General features: G+C 38.7%; 4 protein-coding genes across 14 annotated transcripts in view; 2 read left to right on the plus strand and 2 right to left on the minus strand.

Moving 5' to 3' along the window:
- Positions 1 to 127: 127 nt before the first annotated feature.
- LOC117641459 (leucine zipper transcription factor-like protein 1) lies at positions 128 to 2,281 on the minus strand. 3 transcript variants are annotated; one of them, XM_034378799.1, is made up of 8 exons: positions 2,123 to 2,265; positions 2,003 to 2,051; positions 1,771 to 1,895; positions 1,505 to 1,699; positions 1,214 to 1,406; positions 1,016 to 1,144; positions 770 to 904; positions 128 to 691 (listed from the first exon to the last, which is right to left on the minus strand). In XM_034378799.1, the coding sequence occupies exons 3-8, from the start codon at positions 1,812 to 1,814 to the stop codon at positions 545 to 547; spliced, it is 843 nt and encodes a 280-aa protein (XP_034234690.1). In that variant the 5' UTR covers positions 1,815 to 1,895; positions 2,003 to 2,051; positions 2,123 to 2,265; the 3' UTR covers positions 128 to 544. The 3 variants fall into 3 exon arrangements, with proteins under 3 accessions (XP_034234690.1, XP_034234689.1, XP_034234688.1); XM_034378798.1 differs by lacking the exon at positions 2,003 to 2,051 and having other exon boundaries at positions 2,123 to 2,281; XM_034378797.1 differs by having other exon boundaries at positions 2,003 to 2,272.
- Positions 2,282 to 2,490: 209 nt separating this feature from the next.
- Positions 2,491 to 3,829, plus strand: LOC117641462 (L-aminoadipate-semialdehyde dehydrogenase-phosphopantetheinyl transferase-like). 3 transcript variants are annotated; one of them, XM_034378802.1, is made up of 2 exons: positions 2,491 to 2,631; positions 2,757 to 3,829. In XM_034378802.1, the coding sequence occupies exon 2, from the start codon at positions 2,811 to 2,813 to the stop codon at positions 3,690 to 3,692; it is 882 nt and encodes a 293-aa protein (XP_034234693.1). In that variant the 5' UTR covers positions 2,491 to 2,631; positions 2,757 to 2,810; the 3' UTR covers positions 3,693 to 3,829. The 3 variants fall into 3 exon arrangements, with proteins under 3 accessions (XP_034234693.1, XP_034234696.1, XP_034234694.1); XM_034378805.1 differs by having other exon boundaries at positions 2,510 to 2,601; XM_034378803.1 differs by having other exon boundaries at positions 2,523 to 2,679.
- A 150-nt stretch (positions 3,830 to 3,979) lies between these two features.
- LOC117641458 (CDK5 regulatory subunit-associated protein 3) lies at positions 3,980 to 6,829 on the plus strand. Its single transcript, XM_034378796.1, has 10 exons — positions 3,980 to 4,178; positions 4,385 to 4,559; positions 4,653 to 4,891; positions 4,979 to 5,249; positions 5,345 to 5,460; positions 5,553 to 5,690; positions 5,770 to 5,916; positions 6,009 to 6,217; positions 6,291 to 6,462; positions 6,539 to 6,829. The coding sequence occupies exons 1-10, from the start codon at positions 4,173 to 4,175 to the stop codon at positions 6,608 to 6,610; spliced, it is 1,545 nt and encodes a 514-aa protein (XP_034234687.1). The 5' UTR covers positions 3,980 to 4,172; the 3' UTR covers positions 6,611 to 6,829.
- A 629-nt stretch (positions 6,830 to 7,458) lies between these two features.
- The window catches only part of LOC117641457, a 56,495-nt gene continuing 51,515 nt past the window's right edge, over positions 7,459 to 12,438 (minus strand). For 6 of the 7 annotated variants that reach the window (XM_034378794.1, XM_034378788.1, XM_034378789.1 and 3 more), the window contains 7 exons: positions 12,026 to 12,380; positions 11,603 to 11,938; positions 11,270 to 11,510; positions 10,859 to 11,184; positions 10,520 to 10,745; positions 10,214 to 10,428; positions 7,459 to 10,139 (listed from right to left, as the gene is read on the minus strand). In XM_034378794.1, the coding sequence (XP_034234685.1) occupies positions 9,953 to 10,139; positions 10,214 to 10,428; positions 10,520 to 10,745; positions 10,859 to 11,184; positions 11,270 to 11,510; positions 11,603 to 11,938; positions 12,026 to 12,380 (1,886 nt within the window). In that variant the 3' untranslated portion in view covers positions 7,459 to 9,952. The remainder of the gene's footprint in view (positions 10,140 to 10,213; positions 10,429 to 10,519; positions 10,746 to 10,858; positions 11,185 to 11,269; positions 11,511 to 11,602; positions 11,939 to 12,025; positions 12,381 to 12,438) is intronic. The other variant, XM_034378791.1, reaches the window with a different exon arrangement.

A 12,438-nucleotide genomic window follows, 5' to 3' on the forward strand; every position in this document is an offset into this window, starting at 1 on the left:
GGCATGTCGTCCACAATTTGGGCTTGTGTCCGATTCTCACCTTTCATTAGTTTCTGGAAACTTACGTTAATGGCACGCTGCGGGGGAACGTGGGTTTATTTACGGGTATGGGAATAATGATATTGTGCGCTGTTTGCTTTAGTTTATTCAATTAAAATTCAACCAGAATTATGACAATCCCACCAACGTTAAAACAGTGTACAGCTCGGTACAGCTGCAATGAAAAAATATTTATTTAGGTGACAGTCTGAAAAAAATGACTAAAATACACACAAATTTTCACACCTTGGTGACCGTTGGTGACGGCAATACATTTAAAATAAGTGACAAATTTAATTTTAAAACATGAAAAATGTGATAAATAAGTTAAGTGACAAGAAGAGGTACAAAGTTATTCATGTTTCTACTTGAAAAATAAATTATTTCTAGGAAAGATACAAGATTGCTCCTATCATAAAACAAAAGAATATAAAATTGTGATGTCAAAGCTCTTGTAAAAAATAAAGAAGTACAAAAGTTGCCCTGAAGAAAGTAAAACCCACCATCATTCTCTTTCAACATCTCCCACTGCATCTTCTGGTTCATAAGACTGCAACTTCTTACGAAGTTCCTTTATCTGCTCATTCTTTGTGGTCAAGATTTTCTTCATTGTAGCATATGCAGCTGTCTGGCTGAATTTCCTTTCAAGTTCCTAAGTTTACAGGAAAATGAATATAACAGTTGGTCCGGTAATGTAAAATTTTGAAACGTCAAAGGAAAGAAAACTTACCTGCTCTGCCAACTGGAGCTGAGATTGGACTTGGAGTAATTGCTCACTAGTCTGATCTAACTGTGTTAGAACTTCTTGGCGACCTTCTTCAGTCTCTTTGAGGCTGCAACTGAGTGCACTTAGCTTGTTCTCCACCTACATGTAAAGTTGCATTCATAAGTCATGAAAAGTGTCCCTTTCCTTTCTCAGTAAAAGAGAGTAGGCTTCCATATGGAATTTTCACAAATCATATTAGTTGCTCTTTACCTCCTCAAAGTGACTTGTGTCCAGCTCTAAACTTTTTGATAGGTTGGCCTTTTGGAATTGCTCCATTTCATCCTTGAATTCAATAAGGCTCCTTTGCAACAAACTCCTTTCTTGTTCAAGGCGATGCACCTATATTACAATAAAAAGAAAGTAAGTCTAACCACAATGGAAATAGTAAGCAATACAGTTTCCACTCACTTGTCCTTGCAGATCGTGGATTTTATTTTGATGGTCAACATTCTCCTGACGTAATAAATCATTCTGTTCACGCAACAGTTGACCAGGCCCTTGTGACCCTTCGTTTCCCAATGGTTCCAATTTTTCTGGTCTCCTTGCAGCAAAAGGCTGATCTTCACCCTTTTCCCATGCCTTCACTTTCTCTAACAGTTCCCTAATTTTTTAATTTATTTTAGTTAATGGTGACAAACAGTAAAGTTTAAAAGGTTTCCATTTGGAAAAACTCATATAAGGAATATTTTTTGAACTTACTGATCCTGAAGTTGATCTAAATCTACCTTCAACCTCAAATGCCACTTCTCAGCTTGTGAGCAGAGTTGTTGAATGAGCAGAACATTAATATGGGCAAAGCTGATAAGTTCAGTTTCCATATCTCCTCGTACAACTTCACTCAAAGTAGTCAACATCTCTCGAACTTCTTCAGCAGTGTAAGTTGCTTCGAGGAGTCTATTTTGAAAAGAACAAACATTAATAACTGAAAATAAGGTAAGAAACCATCCTCAAAATAATTTGATCACCTGGAATCAATGACATCCTGAAATGCATATTGAATTGCCTTCATGTTTTCATTCCGCTGGTACCGAGCGAACTGTGAATAACGCTTAAGTAACTCTTGATGAGTTTCATTTAAACTCAAGTCGGCCTAAATATGCAAAGATTCAAATAAGACAGCAATAAGCAAGCAACAAAATTTAAAAAAAAAATCTTACGAGCTATTCAAGGAATTCAACTATATGTCTCCACACTTACCTCCCCATTAAATAATAGAAGTAAAGCCAAAAGGAAAGGAACCAAATCTCTACAAAAGAATGGTTTCAAATGTGCATGGAAATTATAGTGCGAAAAAAATCTAGGAAGGGTGACAGTTACCATAGTTTTTGATGTTGAAATGGTTCTTCTAATGGAAATTCGATAGGACGAAGGACACAGCCGTTATTGGAGCGAAGTGGGTAAAACTAGACTTCTGAAAGAGAGAAGCTCAGGGGAATTTCCAATCAAAGAAGGAATTTGTTTACTAAACAAGCGACGGCAGCAAACATCAGAAGAGAAACTTAACTCAAAATTTAATATTTTCTTTACTTAGAATGATCTTTAAAATTAATTGTAAGAATTTCAAGGAAATAATTTGAACTTAAATTTCCTATAAATTATTTGACCTATTATTCTTATGATAACTTCCTATCACTAAAGGTCTCAGTCTTAAATCTTGTGAACGTTGGCTAAGTTGTTGTCCTCTGCTACTGCTCAACTGTTATGAGAAATTCAGGTACACTTTGTTTTCTGTTCTGTTTGTCTACTGCTACACGGCGAGACTGTAAGAAACCAAACGGAATGCTCTGACTGAACATGTAAATAAATGAGTGACAAGTGAAAAATGGGTAGGTTTAAACTTTTCATTTTCGTGCCTCTTCGGATGACATATTTTTGTAATTTTGTAAAGAGAACAGTGTGTTTGTTTCTGATTTAAATTCAGCTCCCATGACTTTCCCCTTCTGTTTTCCAGATCGATTGGGCTAACTTCTTAAGCACGGCTGACTTTTATCGGAAATTTGCCGAAATGGTTGGTGGAGGAGGGCCTCTACGTGGCAGTGTACGTTGGGCTTATAACACAAGAGCCTGGGAACCAACCGAGCAGGAATGGCTCCTTGCTTCAAGGTGCATTCCATTGGAAGAGAAGCAGCGAGTTCAGAAATTTGTTTTCAAAGCTGATGCCAAAGCTGCCATGGCTGGATGCCTTATGATCAGGAAGCTTGCTCACTTGGTCACAGGTGACCCCAATGATAAAATCGAGATCATAAGGGAGAATGGACGTCCACGCGTTAAAACAACAAATATTCACTTAGACTTTAACATATCTCATCAAGGACACTTCACAGTGTTAGCAGGTGAGGTAGGCAATGATGTGATAGTTGGAGCAGATGTAATGAACTTGCACCGCAAAACAGGGAGTCATCTATCTGAGTTTTTTCGCCTTATGAACAAAACATGTTCCTCCGATGAATGGAATACGATTTTATCCTCAAACTCTGAGGAACAGAGAGCTGCTATGTTTTTTAGATTTTGGTGTTTAAAGGAAAGCTTTACCAAAGCAACAGGTGTTGGAGTAAGATCAGACATGCGTCACATTTCCTTTCAATTAAGGACCCCATGGTTGAATGAGAAGACACCAGTAACTGACACTTTTGTTGAAATCGATAGGGTAAAGAATTCAGCTTGGTGCTTCCATGAATGGTTATTGGACCCTAAACATTGTGTTGCTGTTGCCCTATCAAGTAAAGCTAATACATGTCCAAATGTTGAGCCAGTGCCTTTTACCTTTTTGACATTGTCAGACCTTTTAAGAGACCTTGAGCCCATGCTGCCACCAGATGTGATATCTTGCCATTCTTTCTTGAAGAAGGAAGAAAGTGGTAGAGCTCATGAAGATTCTGTTTTATGAGATACCTCTGCTTTGCTTTTATTATTGGTGGATCATGGAGACATGGATGGATCACCTTTACAGAAATTGTGATTTGGCAACGGCCGATGTCTGTACATTCCAAACCCATTGATTAAAATAAATGTGTGTCCAATGCATTTTATGAGTAACTTTGCCCTTTTTCCCTTCACTGAGAATTTAAGTAGGGAGGGTAAGAACTGCACGGTAGAGTCCTGCAGTACCCCTTTTACGTGATTCTAGCGTTCCAGTACAGGACTCTAGTGTCTGCTCGCCTGCCTACAATAAATTTTTCATACGCATGCACACACAGTAGTGAGTGCCTGTGTTCTGCTGCAGGTGTGTTGGCATAAACAGCTGTCGGCATTCATTGCAGTCTTTAGGAATTTTAAACAGAAGCCTTGCGGGCCCGCACCATTGCCCATACATTGTGGTGATTGGCTGCTCTTGGCGTCATTTTCGGTGTAGAACAGAGTTTCCATCATGCAGGTACGGCGTTGTGAAAAGTTTATAACCTCAGACTTCTGACAGGATTGTGTGCATTTTTATGTCACGCTATGGCCTTTACAAAGAACAATCATTATTTATTACCATGGTTATTTTTTTTGTGTGTTTTCTCTGTGACATGCTATCCTCGCATTTATTCCTTACACATCATATGTCGTGGCAACTTACTTTTCTCTTTCTTTCTGTAGGAGCAATTTATTCCTATTGACATCCACACCAACAAATTGCCAGACTGGCTTATAAGCCGCAGGCATTGCATAAGAGACTGGCAACCTGAAGTGGAACTGATACGAGAAAGGATAAATAATGCTATCCAAGATATGCCCATTCATAAAGGCATAACCAAGTTATTGTCTGGAACTTGTATGTATTGTTATTGTTGTTTTCTTCCTGTTTACTAATTAGGATCCACTTTAATGAGCTTGTTTCATGGCCAATAATTCTTTTTTTCTACAGACATAAACTATTTTCACTGTCTGAAAATCGTAGAAATCCTAAAAGAAACAGAAGCAGATAGTCGGAATGTCTTTGGGCGTTATGGCTCTCAGAGAATGAAGGATTGGCAAGAGATTGTACGGATGTATGAGAAAGACAATGTCTATCTCTCAGAAGCTGCTCAAATGCTTGTGCGTAATGTGCAGTATGAAGTTCCCGGCATCAGGAAGCAAATATCGAAGTGTGAACAGATGCAAAATGTAAGTAGCAGTCCTAACTGCTATCATGATTTTTAAAATACAATTTAAAATATCAGTTTAGTTTTTAATTGTGTTGATACTTTGCAGGAATGTGAGAGGAGAGAAACTGAATTAAAAAAGCAAGAAAACTCTGCTCTTAAAGAGTTTAATGTTTCTTGCCAAAAATTAGGTATCAAAGGAAAAAGTATCAAGAAGGAACTAGTTGAGCGTTGTCAAGAACTTCCCACTGTGTACAAAGAAATGGCCCTTGCTTTGCCGTCATTGGGGCCAGCAGCAAAACTTTACAAAGCATTTATGGATTTCATGTGTGAACCTGATGGCAAAAGAGAATGTGTTCCTTTGCTTTTATTTATGATAGGTGAGAGTCACCAAGGCCTCATGCTGCATCATTCCATTGCATTTAAAAAAATTACAGAATTGTTAAGTTTCTAAATTTGTTACTTTGTTTTTCAGAAAATGGTAATACAACTACTTATGAGTGGATCCACAAAGAAAAGCCCTTGAAAGTGGAAGAACCAATTTTCAACATTTCATTGGATGATGAAGATGAATCAAAGAAAAGTGATGTGGTCAGTGCCTTCTCCTTTCCTTATTATAAATTAATCCACTATGAAATCTCGTTATCATCAATATCTTACCTCTGGATTACTTTTGTTTCTAGATTGACTTTGGAGATGGTATTGACTTTGGAGACAGCAGTGGAGGAATCGACTTTGGCGAGGATGTGCAGGTAGAAACTGGTGACATTGATTGGGGATCAGGAGATGGTATTCAAATAGACAGTTCTTCTGGTGCAGAGGTGAGAGATGGCTAGTCATAAGTTTCTTCTTACTGTATCTGCTGGGTCTTCAACTTTAAATTATCTTCTTGTTGAATAGGAAATTGACTTCAACATTTCCCTTGAGGAGAGTGGAATTGAAGTGCAAGGAGGAGGTCTAGAAGGAGGTGTAGCTTCTGGCAATGAGGCTCTGAACTTGCTCGACAACCCGGTCACAAGAATGGATTTCATCAACGATTTGCTTGAGGTAACACCTACATGTACACATCATGTTGCTTAACTAACAACCATTTTGCCACCAGAGCTTCCTATTTTGCCTTTTTTAAAATTTTGTTACAGGTGGAATCTTTTCTTAAGATTAGGATTCACGAGTTATCATCTGGTGGCAGTGATATGTTATCTCTCTCCCAACTTCAAAATTCTGAGACACTTTTGCAGGCTCAGACCATTGAAAGTGTACAGGAAAAGCTGAAAAATGTTCAAACAATGATAACCAAAATGAATGATCCAACACTACACCATTTGTACACCATTCGCCATTCTCCAAGGTACAAACTTTATCTGTTTAATTGATAACAGTGTTTCTTGTGGTTCATTTTATTTCAAAAATTTCTGTTACAGGTATGTTGACAATCTTGCAGCAACTCTTAAGCAGAAACTTTCTTTGGTGGACAAGAGCATCACACAACAAAAGTTAGTTAATGCGAAGGGCATTGAACATGGAGAGTTAGCTAAAGAGCTTCGCCCAAAGCTTGAGCTAATTATATCTAAAACAAAGGAACTGCAAAGCCAGGTAAAGGGTTTGATCTAGATGATGGTTATATATGCATGACACTTTTCTAATTTACTTTTAATAATTATATTTCTAGATTGAGGCAGATATTTCAAAGAAGTACAAAGGACGTCCAGTCAATATCATGGGTGGTGTTAGTACATTATAATCAAAAGTAAAAAAAAAAATAGTTTTTTAATTTTATTGTTATAATTTTTCTCAGATTGTTTTTATCATTGAAAACAGCAATATGTATATTCTCATTTATTGTAAATAGTAATTGGCTTGGAAATGTAAAATGCATTTACAGGTGCAGTTTTCACGTTTGTACTTTGTGGAAATAAAGCGCTCAAACAGGTTTGCCTGGCAAAAAGAAACAAAACACAAACTTTGTCTGAAAAAAATCTAAGCCTTATTCTCACTATATGTATTCATGTTTAGCCAAACAATGACAACAATAACAACGGCGGCGGGAACTCTTTTGCATCTTAGAGGGGGAAAAGCTAACCCTTCTACTTGAACAGAGCCGTGAGCCCCGCCACCAAGGTAGGCCACCCATTTGACACACACTCTGGGGTGGGTGGGAGCCGACGGTAGACAGACGGCAGGAACACTTCTGCAGAGCAGAGGGGGAGATGAACAGACAAGTGTTTGCTTCGGATTGCCTGGAGCCGCGCCGTCAAGGTAGGCCACCCATTTGACACGCTGTGCAGCAGCAGTGCTGCCGGTATTTGAACCCAAGTACTAAGTTCTCCTACCCGCGACCGGTTGAATCGATTTCACCGATTGATTTGAATCCTTCTAATCTTAGAGTGATGGTACCATGTTCAAGCAGTCAACTGAGGAAAATGTTCCTGAACCTGGGATTCCAATCCAAGTGCTCTCCCGGGGCCGCTAGGGTCCCGAAGACAGGAAAATCATCTTCTGTTTTGGTCTTATGGCTCACCCAATAATTTGCGTATCAACGACTTTGTGTGCAGGAGGAAAAATCAGTCAAAGGGGAGAAGAAAACACAACTTTAAATTCATGCATTCATGTATTTACCTAAACTTAAATGCTGACACAATTAAGAGAATAAACCATTCAATACGGAGACTGTAATGATAACAACTCGGTAAAAAGAAGTCCCATGGAAAGTTATTAGTTGCACCGAAACACTGTTTAGAGGCAACAAACACAGCTATATAGTAAGATGGAGTTAAATTTCACAAACTCTATTTAGTCTGTACTGTATGTTATGATTTTATTTGGATGTCAGCTACTTTAACAGAGGTCCAGCAAATTGATAAACAGTTTCGGTAAAAAGTTGAGGACCCAAAGAATTATTTTAATCTTCTTGAAAGCAATGTTCTTTACATAATAATGGGGAATAATTATTCTTTTCTAGAGGCGGTGTGACTAGCACATTATTATAGAAACTTGACACATCATGCACACAATATGGCACCACTTCCAATGACACTTAAGAATATTTCATGAAGCCATACCGTCCCAAAATTATGTGACCAATCAAGAAAGGAATAAAAAATTCTTAAATGAGAAGCCAAAACAAAAAAAAAGCAACACAAGTAGAGTAAGATTTGAGAGCTTGGAGTGACCAACATGGATATATCGGTGTATACCCGGTCTACCTTCTCCATAGGGTGCTTTAAGTAAAATTAGGAGGACACATTTCACATTTGTCCATTAAGTTTTGTTTTGTTTCAAAAAAAAAAGAGGAAAACGTGCAAAATCACTTCCAAGCTCAAACCTTGTAATCTTAGCTTGACAGCTTGAAGAGATATACAAAAGAGCAAAAGTAGAAATCAAGAGAAAACAACATGAAGGTCAAATACATTTTGGAAATCAAACGGCATTGTTATCTTGGAAATATTTACAAACAGAGTAATACTGTAAACAAGTTAGCTACGCCACACATCACATTCCCTGTGAGGTGGTTTGTTTTGCCACACAGCTTTTCACTTCAGCTCAACCTAACCCAAAGCCACCGGGCAGAAATTTAACAGCCACTCATAAGTTTTCCATTTAAATACTGAAAAATAGATTTCCCATGCTACCTTGCAATAAGCAAACATTTACAACAGTCTCACCTCCTCTGTCATTAAATCATTCCACAAACAGAACATCTGCATCTCCAGATCCACTCAGATTTTACTAAAATACAACAGCAACTACGGTTTGTCATGCGAGGGAGGAAGTGAAAGGATATGACATTGGCTAAGATTAATTATTGGGCCTCAAGTGTGAAAATGTTTTAACAAGCAACCTCTCTAGGATTTGCAGAGCAGAAAGAAGGTTTACAATTACAAGCAGTCAGTCCCCAGAGTATTTGTACATAATTGCCAATATGATAGAAGTCAAAATTTGATTGTTAAGATAAAATAATCATTACACAAGTTTTAAAAAAATTAGTAACAAAGGAGAAAAATTAAGAACAATAATTGGAACTAAATGAAGACCTCTGAGTGAGAATACTTGAGTTCATAGCATTCTAAGGATATAGCACCAGTGTCAAGCAAAAGAGGCAACACACAACATTACTGCATTTCAAGAAATCAGACTTCTTCAAACATATCATTTCCATTTGAAATGAGTATTCTTAGGGAATCATACATGATAATAATAACATAAAGCCAGAGCCACTTATGTTGTACTAAAACAAGAAGTGCATTTATTTACACTTGAGATGATGAAAAGACAGCAACTTTGAAGCAGGTGAATACGCAAGGATCAAACAGTGTGAGTATATATATTCGCATTTCAATTAATGAAAGATTCTGACACTGCTATGTGAGTGATGAGTACAATATTACAATTACAATCACAAGCAAAGACGTAAGCGAGTCATTAAGCAATCACAGACAGTGAGAATAGCACACAAGCGTGGCTCAATCAATCTTCACAAACATTCTAATATAGTACAAATATCAATCAAACAATCATTCTTAAGAGGTCAAAGGTTCAGCCAAACAATGTTCTACATAAAATTTTAAATGACTGCATAGGTGTGCAGGCTAGCATCCATGTATATATATATATAAAAAATCTAACTCAGTAAAAAAATGAAGAGAGATCAAAACAAAAAGTAATCATACTTTATCGGACATATAACTTCTTACTCAAAGAAAATTCAATCAAAACTATGATTTGCCTAGAATAAGATACAATATGAAGGGTTACTTTATTTAATTATTCTTCAACTAGTTTTTGCTAGAGTAAGCTCATCATAACATGACTATCAAGAAGGCTACAAACAGTATGAATATGGCTTGATGACTCCTCAAACATTTGACTACATAATATTTAAAAACAAATTTGTTTAAAATATTTCAGACGTAAGGATAATAATAAAAGAAACAAATTAAATTACTTGAAACAAATGACCAGAGAAAACAAGACCTAAAACATTAAGAACTAAATTACTCTTAAGTAAAAACAAAAGGTAACATGATAACCTATGTCTAAACAATACAGTATTTGCACTTGATACAGGCAATCTTTCTGTGGGGGCTTAAAATCGAGATGAATGGTCCTGAGTTGCAACAACCGCTGAGCGCCGAACAAGCCCCTTTCGGTCCCCTCGACAGCACAGCAGCCACTGCTCATCTACCTCGAGAACCAAGCTGAGCCGCTCGCCAGTGCTGAATGATAAATGGCCACTGTCAGATGCCAACTGATGTTTGATAGTCCTCACGTATCTAAAAATAAACAAAATACCAATGAATTAAACTGGAAATTTGGGAAAAATTTTAATAGCTAAAATAAATATTACCTTGGGGGAGCCTTAGGTTTCCGTGCAGATGGGCCGGACTGGCCAGGTCTGCTAACTGATGCCGAGTTGGCTCGACGGTGGGTACTTTTCTTGCCCACATCTGCCACTGGACTGTAAGGCAAACTGCTTGGCCTTGTAGCTGGGCTGCGATGCTCCATGGTGACCGCCTGGTCTACACGGCTTGTGCGAGTAACCACAGCTGAAGATCGTTTTCCCTATGAACATTGACAAAAAAGAGAAATGTTGAAAAATCATGCTTTAGATTTTTAGATAAAATGGTTTTGTTGGTTATAATGTGACACGTACCTGAGCAAGAGGTAAATTTGGTTTTCGAATGGGACCTTGGGCTTGAGTAGGGGAAGTTGCACAGCGAGGCAGAGGAATGCCTGTTGGTGGACGCACCGGAGATGTTACCGGTCGAGGAATGCGAGAGATGGAGCTTGTACTACTGGTTGTGCTGCCTGGACTATGGAGGGAAGACCTTGAGGAGGATTTGACAGGAGACATTGCCGGTGAAGTACGAGTGCTCCCACTGCAAAAGACAAAGGTGTGTTAAGATCAGACAAATCAAAATCAAAACAACATTATGAGCATGTTGAATGTAATTTTATTGACAGATCTACTCATATGTATATTTTAACTAACCTGAATGATGTCCTTGACCTCATTGTTTTCGTAGGAGAGGCTTCAGGAGATGCTCTTGTACTCTGGTCTCGGGATTCAGTTCCACTTCCACTCAATTTTTCCCATTTCATCTGCAAACGACGAAACTTTCCACCAACTCCCATTGCATTTGCTCGCCTTGCTTTGGCAACTGCGCCAGACCGGTCGGACATGTCCGTGTCTGTGTGGTCCATGTCACTATCATGACTTACAAGAGTTGCGTCTTCACTGGTTGACTGATCAGAGTGAGTGCGAAGCAGTGGTGTTGCAGGTGTTGCTGGAGTTGCATTAAGACTATCAGAGAAATCCTGTAGAAATGATAAATCACAGTGCTATTATGCTTATATGCAGTGAGGACAGAAAAAAGATAATTTATTTTGGTGGTAAATATACCTCCTCGGTATCTTCGGCCAAAAGCCTATCAAGGGCTTGGCTCAATTTGGAGCCAAGTTGCACTCCACTCCAACGTTTGCGCAGATTTGTAGAAGGATCTAAAAGGTCTCCAGAGGGATCAATGCATGATCGTGGCCTGCGAAGCTGCCTTGAACGACTATTGCGTTTTGTCGGCACAGAAAGAAGGGTTGAATTTGATGACAGCTCAAGAAGATCTGGCAATGGATTATCAGAATTGTCTCTGAAATCAAGAAATAAAGATTAGTATTAGTATTGTTAGATTCTAATTAGCCCAGTTTTGGATTAGGTACACAAAAATTATGATTTGCTCACCCCTTGTGAGTTGATGAGTATTCCTCAGCAATAGTCAGCTGGCCCACAGAATTTTGAATAGAACGCACAAGCCTTAAAAGAGAAGTTGGAGATGTAGCAGCAGCTGCTCCAAGTCTCTGCAAACTTTGATGCAGTTGGCGGCACTCAAAGAGAAGATCAAGGTGGAATGGCAACAAAGAAAGAGGCCGCAGAGCAGCAAGGAGGCTGTCTGTAAGTGCGTGAAACGAGGGACCACCGCGCAGTGATAGGACTAGAAGTGCTTCAGGTCCATAATGTTTCCGAAGAATACTTTCTCGGGTGCGCAAGTATCCCATCCATGCATCAACTGACCGTACGCTGGAACAGATTGCACACAAGGATTAGATAAGATCTGCTTACACCAGTAGTATACAGTACAAAAACAAGAAATTTAATTAAACTTACTTGAGGAGACCAAAGACAAAGGCATTGAATTTTAGCAAGCCTTCAGAAAAGACATCCTCACTGTTCAGCCTTAAAACTAATTCATTCAGAGAGCGAGTCATGTGGCCCTGCTGGGCTGAAGCCTCTACAACTTGCCACACGGAATTAGAAATGTCACCAAATGCTGTGGCGATATTGGTCAAAAGACCATCGCTGAGGACTGCATAGAGTGCAGGGCATAACGTTCCTATGACAGAGTTGGCAACGGCAGGGGTCACAGCAGAGTCTCCCAGACGAGCACATTCCCCTGGTGTTGATGCTCCAGAGAAGTGACATATGATTTCTTCTACGGCGTCTGAGACTGCTGTCACAAGAGCTGAAATAAACAGAAAAGAGAGAAATTAAGAAGAGCAGAGAACTAAAATCAGCATTGC

The sequence above is a fragment of the Thrips palmi genome, unplaced genomic scaffold (assembly GCF_012932325.1).
Source record: "Thrips palmi isolate BJ-2018 unplaced genomic scaffold, TpBJ-2018v1 HiC_scaffold_15, whole genome shotgun sequence".
In the NCBI taxonomy this organism is placed as follows: Eukaryota; Metazoa; Arthropoda; class Insecta; order Thysanoptera; family Thripidae; genus Thrips; species Thrips palmi.